We start from the raw sequence: 21,012 nt of genomic DNA, 5'->3' as shown, positions 1-21,012 counted from the left end.
AACGGTGTAGGAATTACAACAGTTTGCATATGCCTCCTACTTGTTAAGGGACAGAATAATAATCATAAATCAAACTTTCACTTTTTAATACTTGGTTGCAAATCCTTTGCAGTTAATTACAGCCTGAAGTCTGGAACGCATAGACATCACCAGACGCTGGGTTTCTTCCCTGGTGATGCTCTGCCAGGCCTCTACTGCAACTGTCTTCAGTTCCTGCTTGTTCTTGGGGCATTTTCCTTACAGTTTTGTCTTCAGCAAGTGAAAGGCATGCTCAATCGGATTCAGGTCAGGTGATTGACTTGGCCATTGCATAACATTACACCTCTTTCCCTTAAAAAACTCTTTGGTTGCTTTTGCAGTATGCTTTGGGTCATTGTCCATCTGCACTGTGAAGCGGCGTCCAATGAGTTCTGAAGCATTTGGCTGAATATGAGCAGATAATATTGCCCGAAACACTTCAGAATTCATCCTGCTGCTTTTGTCAGCAGTCACATCATCAATAAATACAAGAGAACCAATTCCATTGGCATCCATACATGCCAACGCCATGACACTACCACCACCATGCTTCACTGAGGAGGTGGTATGCTTAGGATCATGAGCAGTTCCTTTCCTTCTCCATACTCTTCTCTTCCCATCACTCTGGTACAAGTTGATCTTGGTCTTATCTGTCCATAGGATGTTGTTCCAGAACTGTGCAGGCTTTTTTAGATGTCGTTTGGCAAATTCTAATCTGGCCTTCCTGTTTTTGAGGCTCACCAATGGTTTACATCTTGTGGTGAACCCTCTGTATTCACTCTGGTGAAGTCTTCTCTTGATTGTTGACTTTGACAGACATACACCGACCTCCTGGAGAGTATTCTTGATCTGGCCAACTGTTGTGAAGGGTGTTTTCTTCACCAGGGAAAGAATTCTTCGGTCATCCACCACAGTTGTTTTTCGTGGTCTTCCGGGTCTTTTGGTGTTGCTGAGCTCACCGGTGCATTCCTTCTTTTTAAGAATGTTCCAAACAGTTGTTTTGGCCACGCCTAATGTTTTTGCTATCTCTCTGATGGGTTTGTTTTGTTTTTTCAGCCTAATGATGGCTTGCTTCACTGATAGTGACAGCTCTTTGGATCTCATCTTGAGAATTGACAGCAACAGATTCCAAATGCAAATAGCACACTTGAAATGAACTCTGGACCTTTTATCTGCTCATTGTAATTGGGATAATGAGGGAATAACACACACCTGGCCATGGAACAGCTGATAAGCCAATTGTCCCGTTACTTTTGGTCCCTTAACAAGTGGGAAGCACATATGCAAACTGTTGTAATTCCTACACCGTTCACCTGATTTAGATGTAAATACCCTCAAATTAAAGCTGACAGTCTGCACTTAAAGCACATCTTGTTCGTTTCATTTCAAATCCATTGTGGTGGTGTATAGAGCCAAAAATGTTAGAATTGTGTCGATGTCTCAATATTTATGGACATGACTCTAGCCATACAAGTACACTACATTTCCTCATTTCCATGGTTGCATGGGTGGGGAGTTTTATCCATATCCCAAATAAAGCAGGTTATGTCTATAGGTACACATAGCTCTTAACCTAATATTTCACTTGATAAAAAGAATAACAGTGCCAAATAGAGGATATTAGCAACTGTATTTGTATAGAGAAGTAAATATTTGAAACTGCAGAGTGAAGCTACCAATTATCCTGCAAGACCACCATTGGGTATATAGAGGGTGAAAGATCAGGGCCATTCCCACTTACAATCCCTCCTGCAACATGATTATACTAAATGTTTTCCATTGTCTAGTAGTGCAATCCTTTTTATTTGTGGCATGCAATCTAAATTGAGATGAGTGCAAGGCAAATATATATCTATTGCTGTGGCTGAAGTTCAGCCCTAAAGTCCTTTACAACCTTTGGATTTAATTAATACAGCCTACCAGACAATAGCTTAATATACAATAATAATTATAAAACTACTTCATTTTAAATAAGGTATTACATTTTACTGTACAACAGAACATGGGAAATGTAGTTCATTCTACACATCTACGAGACACCAAAGCTTACCTGGTAATGCTTGCGAAGAGTTGATAATGTAATGTGCTGCCATGTTGGGTATGTCTTGGCCACATAGATTGTGCAATGAGATGGCTTCTGAGGTGGCTGTTTATCTCCTTTCTAAAAGGAAGAAAAGAACTGAACTAAATCACCTTAACAGCAATTAAAAAATGTGTAGGCTGCCTTTTATTATTATTATTATTATTACTACGAGTTTATATAGCGCCAAAGGGTTTGCTCAGCGCTGTACAATAGGGGGGACAATACATGGCACAGTACAACAACAAACAATGTACAAGGGGTAAGAGGGCCCTACTCTTACGAGCTTACAATCTAGGAGGGAGGGGGTAAAAGGTACAGTAGGAAGTGGCTGAGGGGGATGAAGTGGTGGGAGGAATGAGGGAGGATGGCCGTTAGGTGAGGGTGGGGTAGGCTTCCCTGAAGAGATGGGTTTTGAGGGAGCGCCTGAATGTGAATAGGGAAGGCGACAGTCTGATGGATTGGGGCAGTGAGTTCCAGAGGATGGGGGAGGACCTGGAGAAGTCCTGCAGTCGTGCATGGGAGGAGGAGACCAGGGAGCAGGATAGAAGGAGGTCCTGTGAGGAGCGAAGGGTACGGGTAGGGTGGTACTTGGTGATAAGGTTGGTGAGGTAGTCAGGGGCAGTGTTGTGAACGGCTTTGTAGGTCAGGGTTAGGAGTTTAAATTTGATGCGTTGGGCAATCGGGAGCCAGTGGAGGGAGAGGCAGAGGGGGGTGGCAGAGGTGGAGCGGGTGGTGAGGTGGATGAGTCTGGCAGCTGAGTTCAGGATGGTCTGGAGCGGGGAGAGCCTGCAGTTGGGTAGGCCAGTGAGGAGAGAGTTGCAGTAGTCAAGGCGTGAGATGATGAGGGAGTGTACTAGAAGTTTGGTGGTGTCTGGGGTGAGGAAGGAGCGTATCTTGGCAATGTTGCGAAGATGGAGCCTGCATGTGTTTGTGAGTGATTTGACATGCGGTTGGAGGGAGAGGTTCGCGTCAAGAATGACGCCAAGGACTTTGGCTTGCGGGGCGGAAGTGATAGTGGAGTTGTTGGTGATGATGGATAGGATAGGGGGGGGGGTGTTGGCAGGGGGAAAGACGAGAAGCTCGGTTTTGGAGAGGTTGAGCTTGAGGAAGTGTAGCGACATCCAGTCTGAGATGTCATTTAGGAGGTGAGTGATGCGGGCGGAGATAGTGGGGGTGAGGTGAGGGGTGGAGAGGTAGATTTGGGTGTCGTCAGCATAGAGGTGATAGTTGAAGCCGTGAGATTGTATGAGTTTGCCCAGGGAGGAGGTGTAGATGGAGAAGAGAAGGGGTCCAAGGACAGAGCCTTGGGGGACCCCAACAGAGAGGGGGAGGGAGGGGGAGGTGGCACCATTGTAGGTGACACTGAAGGAGCGTCGGGATAGGTAGGATGAGAACCAAGAGAGAGCAGTATCTCCGATGCCAAGGGAGAGTAGTTTATTAAGGAGGAGGGGGTGGTCAACTGTGTCGAAGGCCGCAGAGAGGTCCAGGAGAAGGAGGACAGAGTAGTCGCCCTTGGCTTTGGCGTTGAGTAGGTCGTTAGTGATTTTGAGGAGGGCAGTTTCAGTGGAGTGTAGGGGACGGAAGCCGGACTGTAGAGGGTCAAGGAGGTTATTGTCTGTAAGGTGGGAGCTTAGGCGATCGTAGACTAAGCGTTCAAGGAGCTTGGAGGTGAGTGGCAGCGGGGAGATGGGTCTGAGGTTGTTGGGGTCCGCGGGATCCAGGGAGGGCTTTTTGAGGATGGGGGTGATATGCGCATGCTTTAGGGGGGAGGGGAATACGCCAGTAGAGAGGGAGAGATTGAAGATGTGGGTGAGGGAGCGGATGAGGGAAGAGGGGGGTGACCGGAGGAGTTGAGAGGGGATAGGGTCCAGGGGGCAGGTAGTGAGGCGGGCTTTTGAGAGGACTTTGGCGACTTCCTCAGTAGTGACAGGGCTGAGGGAGTGCAGTGCGAGGGGGGTTATGGTGGGCGGGGCATTGGGAGAGGAGGGGGGCAGTGCGGTTGTGAGGGCAGAGGAGGGGGGAGATGAAGGGGTGACGGGGGCGAGGAGGCTAGGTGGGGAGGTAGATTGCAAGTTGACGATGTCCTTACGGATAGCGTCAATCTTGTTGTGGAAATGGGTGGCAATCTCGTGGGCGGTGAGAGAGGTACTGAGTGGAGGAGGGGGGGGGGAGAGCAGGGAGTTGAAGGTGGAGAAGAGTCGGCGGGGGCAGGAGGAGAGGGTGTTTATTAGGTTAACAAAGTAGGCCTGCTTGGCGGCGTGGAGGGAGGAGGTGTAGATAAGAAATGCAGATTTGTAGAGGGAGAAAGTATGAGGGGACCTGGTTTTGCGCCACAGTCTCTCCAGTGCGCGACTGCGACGTTTGAGGCGTTTAGTGCTGTCGGTCTGCCACGGTTGAAGCGGTCTGGGTTTGATGATGCGTGTGGTTAGGGGTGCCAGAGAGTCTAGGGCAGCTGACAGTGAGTCATTGTACAAGGTGGTGGCTATGTCAGGACATGACAGTGGGAGGATGCTGTCGTGTAGGCGGTCGGCGGCAGAGTGGAGGGGGGCCGGGTTCAGGTTGCGGAGGTTGCGGCTGGTGATGGTTTGGCGTTTTTGAGGGGGGGAGTTGGGGGAAGGGGAGATGGAGAAGGTGATGAGGTGGTGGTCGGAGAGAGGGAAGGGGGTGTGCGAGAACTGGTTGAGGGTACAGAGGTGGGAAAAGACAAGGTCCAGGGTGTTCCCTCCGAGGTGGGTGGAGGATTGAGTGTGCTGTGTGAGCGCGAAAGAGGAGGTTAGGTGGAGGAATTGGGAAGTAGCCGGGGTGTTGTCGTTGATGGGGATGTTGAAGTCCCCGAGGGTGATGGTCGGTAGCTCAGAGGAGAGGAAGAAGGGGAGCCAGGCGGCGAAGTCATCCAGGAAGCGGGCTATGGATCCGGGAGGCCTGTAGATCACTGCGATCCTTAGGGGGGTGGGTGAGAAGAGTCGGATGCAGTGCGCCTCAAAGGAGGGGAAGGAAAGAGAGGGTGGGTTAGGGAGGACCTGGAAGGTGCTAAGCGGTGACAGGAGCAAGCCGACACCACCACCTCTGCGATCGCTCAGTCTTGGTGAATGGGTCCAGATGAGACCTCCATGGGTGTTGTGAATTGATAATTGCCTGGCTATGTCTGACTTCTATACTTCTGAGGTATGGCAGAAGATATATTGGGAGTGCTGGGCCCAAACGGTTAGATCATTTTTGATATCCAGGTAGCGAGAGGCAGTTCTCCTTTTCATGGAGTGTTTTTGAAGATCCCCAGAGTTGTCTGAGCACAGCGTGAAAGGAGACAGCACATTACATTTGTGCTCTCAGCTGGCGACTACACTGCTGATGAAATTACTTCCACTTTCTTGCAAGAGAGTGTCCTGTATAATCATCTATTAAATAAATATATAACACATACAAAACCTCTGTATTGCCTTCAAAACATCATAATTGCCTACCTTCCCCTTAGCTGGAGCCAAGTAATTCTTGAGACGTAGTCGAAGATCATGAGCAGTTTCTGTCAGGTACTGAGATGAACGGATAAGCACTTCATCTGCTGGACCTGCCACAGGCCAGGAAGCGTTCATGATGGAATCAGTCTGGGGAAAAAAGCACACAGGACTATACTGTAGAGGATCATCCTCTCCTTCAAATTGTATCAAACCATGGCTTCTCTTGTGTGGTTACCCAGCATAGTTTTAAGCACCTTTTTTAATTACTTTCTAAAAGCATAACATGAAAATACAGCTGGAATGCCTATGAAATGTGTTGGCCTTGGACCCTTTGTTTCTTGGGTAATTTTTACAATAAAGCATTGCTGCCCAAATGACAGGGGCATGAGAGGTGACTTGATGTCATTTCTCTAGGCCAAAGGAACAGTCACAAGATATTCTGCTGAGAGCAAGATAAAAACTTGTTTATGGACACTGAATGTGTTTATGACATCTAGTATGTCACATTAGAAGATAAAAACATCTACTTGCTTGAGAAGTCCTTACGTTTGGAGTAGATGAGTAGACGTTTAGTGTAGATAAGAATCAAAAGTGTGACTTTTCAGGTAACGAATATGGTGGTTGAACGTAACCCTTTTGCTAGCTCATCATATGGTGGGTGTTGCGCCCACCCACTATTGGACAGCTTCCAGAAAAATGATTTAAATGCCGGTGGTCCAGGTAAGACCAGTAGGATGCCCCCCTCCCCCTAGTTGCCAGAGGACGCTCTGACACTGGGATTTTTGCAAAGGCTGTATGGACCTCCTGGGCAGTATGGTTCCGATGGGATTTGTTCCTTCCAGCTTCTAACATAGCTTTGGTAAAGTATTAATTATATACGGTGATGCTGTCAAATGATATGTCTATTTCATGCTGTAATGCTCACATTATTATTGGTGTGTGTTATTATGCAGATTGTGATGACTATAAGATATATCCTCCTGTGTGTCGTGTAATAATAAAAGTAGAGGTTTTGACAGTGCAAAAATATTGCAGTTGGATTTTGTTATTTCTTGGAGTGCTGGGTGAATACAATGATGTGCCAGGGCAGATGTTCATTTGGTAGATGGTCTTTCACATGCGTAGAATATGTACTGGTTTAATTGGTGATTAAAAGGTATCTGCATGACTACATGTTGATTGTGTGCGTGTATATGACTTGCTTTTAGTTATTGCACCCAGCATTTGTATTACATTGGCAAAACAGAAAACATTAAAAACAAGCTTGAATAAAAACACAATTTGCGTGTGTTGGAACATGGAAGAAGTGTAAAAATTCAGGACATACTCAGAAGGTACAGTTTAGAAAAGAAAGTGATAAGGTGAGAAGAAAAAAAAAATAATAATGACATAAAGTTAGCTTTTAACTAAGTTTGAAGTGACACTGAACAGGAAACCAGAATGCACCTTGAGTTAGAAATTGTGCACCAAATGCATGGTAACAAAATACAATAAAAAAAGAGCACTTCACTTCTTTGGTACAATTTAGATGCAGTAGGCAGCTCATTCAAATGAGCATGCGTGAAATAAGAGGCATTAAAATACTTAAGATTTCTGAATAAGAATACCATGCATAGTGTACATAATAGGAGATCCATTCACACATTAGGTGCAAATACTTAAATAGGAACTTCACTTAAAAAATGAAAAGTCAGCAGCTACAGACATTGTAATGGAAGTATCAAGCTGTTAGAGAAGCCAGTATAATTACATACCTTCCCCAGTAATGACCATATATATTCACACAAATGTGGGCAGATAGGAGTCAGCAGGAGCGTCTGGATTTCAATAAACCGGAACACAAGGTCACGGTGCATGCCTTCAATAGCCAATTCTCTGTATTTATCTTTGGCAGCCTGTAACAAAATAATGGATCCAGCAAACCATAAAGACGCTCAAAATCCCAAATGACTTTTGGTATATAGCCTTTTAAAAACAACATGTTGTAATGCTATAGTAAAAATATTACTGCTAACTGCATCCTGTTTGGGTATAAGGATAATTATCACTAGTAATAGCTCTAGAACAGATATGACATATATAAACTACAATGGAGGTTCTAACTCTTTCCCATTCCATCCAAAATAAAATTAGCCAGAGCGCAAAGTTATTTGATCTCGTGGGAAACACCCTAGGGTGAATTAAACAATAAATTATTACCACGTTTCTGAAATGTGCATGAAAAGTTTGGATAAATCCAAAAAACTACAGAGTTTAGTCCCTGGTTATGAACAGAACTCCAAACGCCAACACCACAGACAAAAAAAGTACCTGCTATGCTACTTACATTGGGGGAGGATTACCGTATTTTCCGGCGTATAAGACGACTGGGCGTATAAGACGACCCCCTACTTTTCCTGCTAAAATATAGGGTTTGAGCTATACTTGCCGTATAAGACTACCCCTCTTCCAATGCACACCAAATAAAAATGAAAAAACATCAGATTTGATTTCAATATGGTATGCTATTTCAGTATGGTATTCCAATGATGGGGTGCTATTCCTCCCACTGACACCAATGATGAGGCACTACTCCTCCCACTGACACCAATGATGGGGCACTATTTCATCCACTGACACCAATGATGGGGCACTATTCCTCCCACTGATACCAATGATGGGACACTATTCCTCCCACTGACACCAATGATGGTGCCCCATCATTAGTGTCAGTGTGTGAGGAATAGTGCCCCATCATTAGTCAGTGGGAAGAATCGTGCCCCATCATTGGTGTCAGTGGGAAGAATCGTGCCCCATCATTGGTGTCAGTGGGAGGAATAGTGTCCCATCATTGGTGTCAGTGGGAGGAATAGTGCTCCATCATTGGTGTCAGTGGGAGGAATAGCGGCCCATCATTGGTATCAGTGGGAGGAATAGCACCCCATCATTGGTATCAGTGGGAGGAATAGCACCTCATCATTGGTGTCAGTGGGAGGAATAGCGCCTCATCATTGGTGTCAGTGGGAGGAATAGCGCCCCATCATTGGTGTCAGTGGGAGGAATAGCGCCCCATCATTGGTATCAGTGGCAGGAATTGCGCCCCATCATTGGTGTCAGTGGGAGGAATAGTGCCCCATCATTGGAATCAGTGGCAGGAATTGCGCCCCATCATTGGTGTCAGTGGGAGGAATTGCGCCCCATCATTGGTGTCAGTGGGGAGAATAGTGCCCCATCACTGGTGTCAGTGGGGAAAATAGTGCCCCATCATTGGTGTCAGTGGGGAGGAGGAATAGTGCCCCATCATTGGTATCAGTGGGGAGAATAGTGCCCCATCGTTGGTGTCAGTGGGGAGGAGGAATAGTGCCCCATCATTGGTATCAGTGGGGAGAACAGTGCCTCATCGTTGGTGTCAGTGGGGGAGGAACAGTGCTCATCGTTGGTGTCAGTGGGGGAGGAACAGTGCCTCATCGTTGGTGTCAGTGGGAGAGGAACAGTGCCTCATCGTTGGTGTCAGTGTGGAGGAGGAATAGTGCCCCATCGTTGGTGTCAGTGGGGGAGAGGAGCAGCTGCTCCTTCTTCCAGTTCGGCCGCTCGATTTTCGCGGGGCCGCTCGGCTCCGCCTCCTCGCCGGTGATTGGTCGCCTGTGTGCCTTTCCAGTGCTGGCGCCCAATCACCGGTGAGGAGGCGGAGCCGAGCGACCGCGTGACCCTCGAGCGGCCGAGCTGAAAGAAGGAGCAGCCGCGCTTCCTGGACCGGATCGTCGTGGGACCGGAGCCAGGTAAGGTACAGCAGCCCCTCTGCCCACCCCTGTACTTAGTGTCCGTTGGAGGAGGAGGGGGGGCGGTGCCGCGCCGCCCCTCGAAAAAGTGCCGCCCTGACACCGGCTCGCACCGGCGTATAAGACGACCCCCGACTTTTCAGAAGATTTTCAGGGGTTGAAAAGTCGTCTTATACACCGGAAAATACGGTACTAAAACTGGTGCATACAGATTCTAATGCAGCTGTGCATGGTAACCAATCAGCTTCTAACTTCAGCTTGTTAAATTAAGCTTTGACAATAAAAAGTGGAAGCCGATTGGTTACTATGCAGAGGTACACCAGATTCTGTGTGCACCAATTTTGGTAAATTTCCTCAAATGTGTACTATTCACAAATATATGTATACATGTTTCGAACCAGGATAGTTTAGGCTAATAAAAAGGTACACTTTAGGTTTTAGAAACTGTACAATTATCTATATTTTATTTAAGTTTTTTTTCCCGCAACAAACATATACACTAAAAAAAAAAAAAAATCACAATGCAGAACAAACCCCATCCACAAAACAAATTACCAAACAAAACCCACCTTACATAGTTTAAAAAAAAACAAAAAAAAAAAAACACATTATGCATCCTAGGCTTATAGCATCTTTCATATTCCCACCAAATCAGTACCAGACCAGATACTTTTTTCTCCATAAATATTTGTATTAGTAACACTTCACCGAGTACAAGGCCAGACCAGAAACTTGAATACATTTTGCCCAAATCATTTGAAATATGTTTACAGCTCCCCTATGCTTAAAAGTTAACAATTCTAATTTCAAGTTCAAGCTGACTGCTGTCACTTCAGTTAATGCAGAGAAATAAGAAACAATGCTCTGCTTCTCCCCAATCTCAGACTAACTTGTTTTTTTCTGGAACCTCCAGAATTCCCAAAATACAAATATCTGTACTCCTTGATGGCAAAAACATTTCTTTAGAAGTCTTATTATCTTCAACAAGAACTTACAGTTTGAAATTAAAAAAAAAAGGTAAATTCCCATTAATCTACTTTATCTTTTATTAGAAATTCCTTGCTAAAAGCTGGCCATACATTGGGGGTTGATCCAAAAAAAAACAAAACCTCACAGATATCCACACGAGTTGTGCTTTTCCAGCATGTCCGAACATTTTCCAACATGACCAAGTGATCAATTTCTGTTGAGTGGAGACAGCCACACACTGATTGAAAGTCAGCCAGTCCCTGCTGAACCTGCCAAATGTCAATTAGTATATAGCTAGCTTAATTCTCCATTCCCTTATATCTAAAAAGAATGCTTTATAGAAAATCCTTTTACCCAAAACCATATTATTTTCTGAGAACAACTACACAGCTTGGCTTTGTAATATTCTGACCATTCAATATATGCTGTAAAATTATCAGGCCAAAGAAAACAAACGGTCAAAATATATTTTTACAAAACAGAAGAGGAATTGTTTATATGGAGTTAAATTATTAACACTAAGGTCACCAACTCAATATTAAATAGTCTGCCAAACTCACCTGAAATTCAAAGAATCCAGTTTTCAGAGCCTCTTTGAACATCATTTTTTCATAATTTTGCTCAGTTTTAAAAATTCCTGCATTGATCTCACTGCAAATATGTAAAAATTTAAAAAATATAGTTCTATAAAAGATTCATATAAAATACTTTCATAAGTAAACATCAGTTCTATATGGGGTCAAAATGTACAGTATATGAGCCAGATGCTATAATGGTGCGAAATGACAATTATCATAACCATGATTAGCTCTTTCTGTTCTCCTGATTAGTTAAAATCCCAAAACATTATATATTTTCTGAAAGCAGAGACCCTACAGAATAAAATAATGAAAGTTCCATTTTTGTTATGTCACACCATATTTGCATAATAGTTTAACAAGCACAAGATATTAGTGAAAAATACAATTACATTGGGCACAAAAATGCAATGTATTACACAAATTTTGGTAAAATAAAAAGGTTTGGTTGTGCTATGTAAATAGATAACCAACATGTCAAGCTCTAAAATTGTGCATGTCCATAAAATAATGACGAACTTCAGTCTCCTAAATTTTTCTATAGGCAACACTTAAAAAGCCCCTACAGGTCATCAGTTTAGTGTTAACAGTAAATAGTGGTGTTAGAATTATTGTTCTCACTACAGCATGCAAGATGATATGTAACATATGTTTTCATATGAAGGTGCCCCTTACGGGTGCATTCACGTTTGTATGCGCATGCACATATATCATGCAGGGGACAAAAAGTCCCCTATGTGATATATTCATTTTAAGACATGCTCTCCCTTTTGAGATGAAAGGGGTCTTTTTAGAACCCTTATAGGTGAATCAGAGTGACTTGCGAGCCACAGGTGTGATAATTACTAGAGGATCGCAAACATGAAACACATAACTACAACTGTGTTGGAAATATCTGCAAATATATGTTGCGCTCCTAAATACTTCAATAAATAATAATTCAATTATTAACATTAAATATATTCAAATTATGATACAAATAACTAATAAAAGTGTATACATACCAAAGAATATTTAAATAGATAATTTCAGCTAATCAATCTCCTCCAAATAAATATCAAAATAATTCCACATGAAATACTCCTCTAAAAAAATTTTTTGCCAAGTGCTCATAAATCATCTATTAGTGACATGATGTACTTACTAATACCCTCAATTTCATTTATATTCATAATAACCTCATTTAATATAATAAAAATAGTGAACCAACTAGTAACCCTCAACTAAAACGCATTTAAATGATCCCCCATATATAAACATAACCAAATGCTCATAAATAATTAATAGTGATTAGTATAAATCCAAATATCATCAAAATAATAGTCCCATTGAATAAACAATTGTTTATATATAGTGACTTGGTGCTTGTTGTTCTTCAATTTGTGACTTTTGTGAATCCTTCAAATAGTGAAGATGTGCGCTCACCTCTTTTGATGCCTGCAATTAGGCTATATACGCTTTCGGTTCACTATCCCTGGAACCTGCTGGACATATACTTTTGCTGGTAAAATTGGGAGATCCTTCCTTTAGGAGTAATGGATGTATCCTCTGGTGGCTGATTATCCCCTCAGGGATTACACACTCCTTTTGTTATCCCAGACCTCTTAATTTCCTCTCCTTGTATTACTCCGCATGCAGGAAGAAATAGAGGACATAGTGCTTTACCTTTTAAAACTTTTTATTCCCACCATCCAAGTATTAAACTCACATTAGACAGGTTTAAATAACGCAATATCCCATTGGAAATCCTCTGCTGGCCTCTGAGTCATACACCTACCGTCTATCGTGTTGTGCAGCTCCTCTCCGAGTGATGACGTAGCCCCTCCCCTACGCGTTACGCCTCCAATCACGTGGCTTCATCAGGGGGTTGTGATAGGTCAATCACTCATCCATTGCCAGCTTATATATATCCCGTCCTCCATTTTCCCGTAGATGTACTGGAGGCGGCCATGTTTTTGGGGTCAATTGGAAGCACAAACTCTCCTTCCTTTTGACACATTTGTTTCAATTACTACGCTACTATCTCGGAAAGATACTTTGCATATGACTCATCGGACTGCCTGGATTTAAACAACCTCTTCTTTTACTATGCATTACAGTCTTTTTAATAATACATATAACGATTTAAAATAAGTGTGCCAATTAAAAAATGGCATAAATAACAAATAATGATACCATTAAACAAATTACATAAAATCAACAAATAATTTAAAAAAAAAAAAATTAATTTAATAAAAAATAATAAATAAATTTTTTTTTAAAAAATTAAAAAAAAAAAAAAAATTTCTTCCTGCATGCGGAGTAATACAAGGAGAGGAAATTAAGAGGTCTGGGATAACAAAAGGAGTGTGTAATCCCTGAGGGGATAATCAGCCACCAGAGGATACATCCTTTTTAGAACCCTGATGTCTCACCTGCCTTCCACTGAAGCCAGTATTCATAGAAAGCAATCGAGCAGCTGTGTAGCAGCTATATTCCTACCAGTGTCACCCTCCCCTCATACCCTATTTTAAAAGGGACCATGAGCTGGATTTTCTACTGGTGCATTGCAGCTCCTCAAGACAGATATAATGAGCTACAAAACAGAAGGGTGGGGCATGTGTTTATGTTTAGGAGAGGGCTAGGGCTCTATATATCTTTTCTTTTTAAAGCATACCTTTCAAACACGCGGTCATTAAATGTATAGTTGGGACCACTTCTCAGACTGTCGAAGTTGGCTAACATTTCTTTGACCCACTCCACCCATGTGTACAGCCGCAGAATACTAGCCTCCGCCATGGCTTCAACAAAGTTGGCATCTTCCACAGTATCTCCAGCGTCAGCAAGTGCAAGACGCATGCCTGAAGGACAACAAGCAAAAAAGGTATATTCACAATGCACCTAATATTTGCAACATAGTAACAATAGATATACAAATGGTGGAGGTGTATTATTCTAGTCTTCAGTAGCCAAAAAGGCAAAGAGATAATATTCAAGTGTCAAACTTCAACACTTATAAAGTAATAAAATGGCATCAAAGGAAATGTGACTGACTTTCATTAGCCGTCCATGTAAAGATGGTGCTCTAAAAAACAATACAGAAGCATACTGCAAGATTGACAAATCTATGGATTGCTGCCTTGGTTAAGCAACAATTTGGAAATTCTGACCCACACTGTATTGTTTTTATAGTTCAATTTTACAAAAGTGCAATCCAGAAATATGGCAAAGAGGGCGAATTCCACTGTAGTATTTTTAAACGTAACTTAAACAAAAATGCACAACAATGCATGCTGCAGCATGACTTTAACCTTAAGGCTAGATTCACGCTACTGCAATTTCCCTGCGGTCGCCTTTACGCAGGCACAGCAGCTCATTCATTTGAATGGGTTATTGTACCTATAGAAAACGCAGGGAAAAGGACCCTGCACCTTTTCCAAAACCGCAGCTGCAGGGAAATCGCATAGTGCTATGCGATTCCCAGCATGAGAACATGTGCTACGGTTTCCAGTGTGTGGGGGTGCCATTGATGTGAACAGTACGTTTTTGCTGCAGTCCCGTACCCGCAGAAGTGTGAACCTAGTCTTAAGCTGCAAGATAACACATATTTATATTCTTACTTCAATCTTGGTGTGCTTTGTGTATTTATTCCACAACGGTGTAGTAATCCGTTGTGAAACTTTTCCTCTGTGTAGGAGCTTCCTGTAATAAAGACCAGTCACTGTTGTTCTCTTTCCTTGTGAAGGTAGACTGTTCTTGTCTCCACCCCCTCCTGTAGTTCTTTGCAGGCAGCCTGTAGAGGGAGGGCCTGCTGGGTCCCTTTCCACAGCTCTGCTCTCTGCACAGGCTACGTGCAGAGAGTGATGATGTCACTACTATTTTTTAGAAGGTTTGCAATGGCAGTTAGAGCTCACAAATTGGATTTATATCCTTTGTGGCACATATTTAAATGAACGTTTTTGTGCCACGAGCTAAACTTTAAAGTAGTTGAGCTCCTATCAAATTTCTACATATAAGCTCAAACACGGTGGTCCATTAACCAGAGTTATGTATACTGAAAAGTTGAAAGGCCAAGCACCATCCACCACCATATAAGAAAATTGTCTCTGTGCTGATACTTACCTTCCATGCTCCCCTCGCTGCTCTGTTTGCTTGCCAATGCCTGGAATCTAGTCCCTGCCCATGTAAGGGTTTACACAGGGTTAATAACTGTACTAGTTCTCTACAGTACATTTGAACTGAAGTCTATAGTGCCTTCCTCCTAGAAATACTGAAACAAACCAGTTAGTGCTACTCGCTACTTTTGAATGTACTGCTTAGAAAGGTGAACCAGCTTTTGTTAGTGGCAATCCTCCTACAAGCAGAGCATAGAACATGTGGTACTGTGTCTGTCAATGAGCAACAAGAGAAAAAAAATACTGCATTTGTATACATTTAACTAGAGGCAAAAAATATTAAAATGCACAAACCATCTGCTGAAAACTTGTCAATTGCCTGGCTTAATGTGAGAAAATTTCCTGTAGACTTGGACATCTGGAAAAGCAATAAAGAGCAAACTAAGTGATTAATGGTGCAACTAGGTCCACCATATAAGATCCAGCAAAACTACCATCATACCTTTTCTGAATTCAGTAGAAGGTGTCCATTTGCTCTGACAGCTACAGGCCATTTACCACTGAATTTGGGAAAAGAATAAAAAAATTTAATGTTTTAAATTAGACTGCAGAAAAACAAACATTCAGTCAAAAACAGAAATACATGTCTTAAATCGTGTAATAAAATTGTAAAAGAATTTCCCAGCTGAATTCAAATGAAAAATGATTATTTTTAGATAAGTGCTGTAAAAAAATTGATGCCTGTGAACATTTTCTAACCAATTCCAAGATCAATTTAATAGTAGATGGCAACAAAACCTACAAAAGAAAACTTTCTCAAAAGGGAATAAAAATACGCCAACATAATGAAAATCATATTTTTTAGATAAGTGCAGTAAAAAAAAAAAAATGATGCCTGTGAAAATTTCCTAACCAATTTCAAGATCAATTTAATAGTAGATGCCAATAAAATCTACAAAAGACTTCCTCAAAGGGAATAAAGTACTCCAACGTAATTATACGGATATCCAAAAATATCTGCATTGTGCAGTTGAAGTTTAAAAAAATCTTGACCACGATTATATTTCAATGTAAAAGGCTTCAGGGCCTTCATCAATACCATTGCTTGACATCATAAAGAGTTACGGACCCAGAGCAAGCAAGCTGCTAGTAAAGTCTTCAGACACCAGATATGCACATACTTGTTCCAAGTTAGTAATTTACTAAGTACTGAAGCAAAAAAAAAAAAAAAAAAAAGTCAGCAACTGCAGTCCTAATTTTTCTACCTCAATATGTTCCATTTAAGTCAATTGGTTAGTAATGAGATAGACAAAGATGCTAGGTTTTATTTTCCACAACACCCCTTTTCTCACTGGCCACCAATAATTTAGTAATACTGTAGTAGCCACACTGTCAGGGACCATCGCGACGCATGGGTCTACACATGCATAGGCGTCTGTCAAGACGTGCAGGTAGCAGGGCACTAGGACCCAGGCGCACCCGTCGTCTTGACAGTACTAGGCAGGCACTGGGACCTAGGCGGCGCCTGTCAGGTGCAGGGTGGGCTACTTAAACCAGCCCTGCACAGACGCTTGTTGCCGAATGGTCTTTTGTATCCTGTTGCCTGTGTTGTGAGTACTCTGATCTGGATTGTCTGACCTTGTTGCCTTCTCCTGTCCTGACCCCTTGGCTTGCCTGACTCTGCTCCTGGATGTTCCCTTATAGATCTGATCTTTTGGTATTGACCCTGCGTGTGACCCGACTATCCTTTGCCTATCGTCTTGTACCTCACCGACCCGCTAGTTACCGACCCGGCTTGTTTGACTCTGACTTTGCTCATCCGTCCATCCATCCCTCAGGGATCCCTGGGCTCCCTCACATCAGACTCTTAACCCGCTGGAGCCCTTGGCAGACTCCTCTACCTCTGGTAGAGATACCTAGCAGCTGCGACCTGGTCCCGGAGCGCTCCAAGTCCATCGCCACCATCAGGGGCCCTGGTGAACAAGTACTCCGGTACTTAGACTCCGCACTCTGGGGAGGCTCTATCAGGGGACTGATAGAGGTACTGTCAGGCGGTCCGTTAAACACCCACCTGTCTTCAGGCCACATAGCCACGTGGTTGTATAGATAATAGGTTAAGTGATTTGGGACAAGGTCTTTTCCAGACGCTCTCAGGTCTACTGGATACCAGAACTCAAATTCATTCTTTAACTTGTTTAGTTTCTCCTTGGGGATGGTAGTTTTTGGAAATGGAGCACTCTTGAAAAAGATGTAATCCCATACTTCCCTGGTCATCTGTTCTGGCCTGTGGATTAAACACAAGCAGTAAGTAATGGTTCAACAATCCATTTTTAAAAAAGTTCTATAGCAATGGCCACCAATATGTCGTGCAATGTATGATGTAGATAGAGCAAGCCAAGTAATTAATTGGTAGCTATGATTTATCCAACACCTTCACTCAGTGCTCAGAAATTAGAAATGTTTCTTAGTCTCCAACCTCCCAAAGACAACACATAGGACTCATCAGTACAAATGTGCCTTCAAGTGAATAAGGGAAACTCTATAGTATCTGACTGACTGAAACCTGCACTAAATAATGAACAGGAGAATCTGATTAGATATAATTAAGCTAATTTTTTTTATCAAGCACGGGAGATGCTAAGTTATTAATGGGTCAGTTTAACCAAAAGTGATATATTAGTTACAGGTAAAGTCTAGTGGGATGCCCCTAGCTTCTTATATGTGTTGAGATACTCCTATAGCAAGAGCTCACTAGTGTAATTGCTGGCTTCCCACCCACCAGCTTTTCTTGGGATACTCCTATAGCAAGATCTCACTAGTGTAATTGCTGGCTTCCCACCTACTAGCTTTTCTTGGGATACTCCTATAGCAAGATCTCACTAGTGTAATTGCTGGCTTCCCACCCACCAGCTTTTCTTAAAGTATTCTCCATAATAAATAAAAACCCTACAGGGAGAGAAGGGCCTGCTCAAATGGCCACAAGTATGAACACCCAGAAACAAAAGAAAGCAGTGGTTTTAGCAAGAGTTCCTAATAGACACAAAAACAGGCAGGCAGTTTAACTCTTAAAGTCAATCCAAAATTGAAGTGCCAGCTATGGATGAACTGAGAATTTAAAAAGGTATTTGTACCCTACACCCGCACTTTAGTTAAATCAAAAAATTGGGCTCATGTCTGCATATTTAAACCAGCAGGATAAGCTTTTACAATTCTCTGTGTTTAGTTTCTTTGTGTAAATATTATATAAACAAAAAAAAAAAAAAAAACTATGTGGGATGCAGAACTGTGTAGGTACCTCAAAAATAAAATCTATTTTGGGCAGACTGGCCTATACAACAACTTCAACAAGGGAAAAAGTTAATACAAATTACCTGATGCCAATAGGAGATTCTCCTTGGCCACTAACATTGTTTCCTTGCAAGAGATGACAAACAGTGTAGTAAGCCATGTATATTGTGGAGTCAGAAAGAGACTCAATCAGCCACTGCTCATCCCACGGCAGGCGAGATCCTACAATATCAACGTGTGTAACAAATTAACACAAAAAGCCGTATAAAATTAAAACACAATTGCTATTATTTATTACAGGAAAGCATTATAAAATATCACGTGTTATGTTCCTAATTATAATCCTCTTATCTGCTGTAAAATGGTGCCCGTCTGAACACTGTCTTGGCATGTAATGAGCTCCTCTTAGCATAAAACGGCTTCAGATTAGTCTCCTACCCATGGGAGAACCCCCTCTAACATGTTTCACTCAAAAAGGGATTGATTAATCGTAGAGGCCAAGCTGAAGCCATTTTTTACTATGTGGAAGTCACTACATGTCCTCGAGATATCTGACCGGCCAGCACATGCAAACATTGTGGACAGTCGACTAGGACAAAGGTCTCCAAAGACTGTAGCCAGTGCGAGTAGAAAATGCCCTGGCGTCAATGGGAGTAAACAATGCCCCAACATTGGTATCAGGAGGAGGAAAAGTGCCCCATTGCTGGTATCAAGGGAAGGAATAGTGTCCCATCATTGGTGCAGTGGGAGTATCCTGACCTTGGTGTCAGTGGGAGGAATAGTACCCCATTGTTGGGGTCATTGGTAGGAATCGTGCCTTCTTGTTGGTATGAGTGACAGGATTTATACCCCACTGATGGTGTCAGTTGGAGGAAAAGTGCCCCAAGGACTGGATAAATGCAAGCAAAGGGCAACATCCAGCCTTAGGGACGCAGTTTGGAGACCCAATAGGCTAGGATACCAGACTGGGGCATTCCAGCGGTATACATTTTATTTGGTTTTTGGTCCCCTTAGCTGTTGGACACTCGATATCCCCCTGGATATCCAAAAATAACAACAATAGTAGTGCAGTGCTATACCATACAATGAATATAGAACAATAAAGCAATACTAAAAAATAAATGGTGCTAAAGTGATAAAGTTAATAAATCAATATAGGATGCTATAGCCCCCCCCTTCAATATTCATGCCTTTTTGTTGTAGTTATGTATGATATTGTGCACACACTTGTATATCAAACAATGTGTATGTTCCCCATTGTACTCGAATACATCTCTCCTTAAAGCAGAGCTCAACCCAAAAGGGGAAGTTCCACTTTAAAGGACTGGTTCCCCGATCTCTGTTAAGGACTGGCACCTCTGGGTAGCGGGGGTGGGGGCGGGTACCCAAAAACTGACCGGTTCCTGCTCCCACATCTGTTGCGATCACCTAAGCGATCGGAAGCGGAAATTGTTCCCCACCCCGTAGTATTCTGGGACACATGATAGGTCCCAGAAGACTACGGGACCATTCAGAATGCACAGCGCTACTTGGCTATCCCAGCCGGATGCCCACATTGAGGATGCTGGCGCCGGGAACACAGAAAAGGACACCACAAGATTGAAGGACAGGTGAGTGGCTGTTATTTAAAAGTCAGCAGCTACAGTTTTTGTAACTCCTGACTTTTATTTTTTTTTAGTTTGACTAGAACTCAGCTTTAAAAAAAAAAATATATAATTGTCCAAAGTCCAATGAGGGGCATGATTAAGCACTTAGGTTAGCACGATACACCTGAACTTTTTTCCCCCCACTGGCATACAGTATGGTGTTTTTAGGCTGATTTTCTATACAATAAAGTGGATAGTGCGGCCTTCCGGACATTCCCTTGATCTAGAGCACAGGTGTGCGAACTGGGTCAACACACATGCTGAAGGATTGTGGCGTTTGGGAATGGTGAGCCTACCTGGAGCAGCGCTATCTTTTCTTGCTATATTAACTGCTTCAATTTTTAGTGCCGTTTCCACAGTTGTGCTCTTCCCCTCAAAATAAATAAATGCGTCAACCAGCGCTTGTTCTCCTTATCCCAGGACTCCTTTTGTAGTTATTCTCCAAGCATAGATAAACCAAATAATAGCCGTCTATCCACACCTTCACAAATCAATATCCTCCTCTCCACCTTCTCTCCAACAGGCAAGCCACCATAAATTAAAAACAGGGAAACCCCAAGAAATAGTGTAATCCTGATTTATTATTTCACAATTAATAATAATAATCCATATGCTCTTACAATGTGCTATAAAATGTCAATCAAAAACAAAAGGAAGCATCGTCCCCTCCCTCTAGTGACATCCGTGGAACGCAAATGTGGGTTACGAGGGGACATTAATGCATTTCATCAGTCATACGGACGTCATCAGGAACAGGAGAACAATTGTTGGTGGGTCCTCTTTTGTGAGAGTTTGAGACATGGGGAAAAACACAAGTGTGGATATGGCACTAAAAGTGGAAGAAGTTAATAAAGCACATTGGACTTTGAACAATCATATATTTGTTTCACGAGAAGTATATTATAGTACAATGGGGAGCACACTTATTGTTTGATATAGAAGTGTGTGCACAATATTGTTCATAATTGTTATAAAATGGGTTAGTGTTCGATTTGTCTTATCACAGCATGAATATTAAGAGAGGAGGTGCTATATAGCACCCTCCACTGATTTATTACACTTAGCACTTTAGCACCACGTATTGTATATTATTGCTTTATTGTTATATAGTCATCGTATGTTA

At 42.6% G+C, this 21,012-nt stretch overlaps 1 protein-coding gene across 1 annotated transcript in view; it reads right to left on the bottom strand.

Moving 5' to 3' along the window:
• Window positions 1–21,012, bottom strand: part of LARS1 (leucyl-tRNA synthetase 1) — a 72,899-nt gene that overhangs the window by 9,024 nt on the left and 42,863 nt on the right. The window contains exons 19-27 of the mRNA XM_089673019.1: window positions 18,327–18,465; window positions 17,027–17,239; window positions 15,458–15,515; window positions 15,310–15,373; window positions 13,518–13,701; window positions 10,844–10,934; window positions 7,311–7,451; window positions 5,563–5,703; window positions 2,069–2,179 (exon numbers count right to left, since the gene is read on the bottom strand). Coding sequence (XP_089529145.1) covers window positions 2,069–2,179; window positions 5,563–5,703; window positions 7,311–7,451; window positions 10,844–10,934; window positions 13,518–13,701; window positions 15,310–15,373; window positions 15,458–15,515; window positions 17,027–17,239; window positions 18,327–18,465 — 1,142 coding nt within the window. The remainder of the gene's footprint in view (window positions 1–2,068; window positions 2,180–5,562; window positions 5,704–7,310; window positions 7,452–10,843; window positions 10,935–13,517; window positions 13,702–15,309; window positions 15,374–15,457; window positions 15,516–17,026; window positions 17,240–18,326; window positions 18,466–21,012) is intronic.

The sequence above is a fragment of the Staurois parvus genome, unplaced genomic scaffold (genome assembly GCF_062004578.1).
Source record: "Staurois parvus isolate SC_StPar_1 unplaced genomic scaffold, SC_StPar_1.0 ptg000133l, whole genome shotgun sequence".
Taxonomy (NCBI): Eukaryota; Metazoa; Chordata; class Amphibia; order Anura; family Ranidae; genus Staurois; species Staurois parvus.
This window is presented reverse-complemented; position numbering and strand designations above follow the sequence as displayed.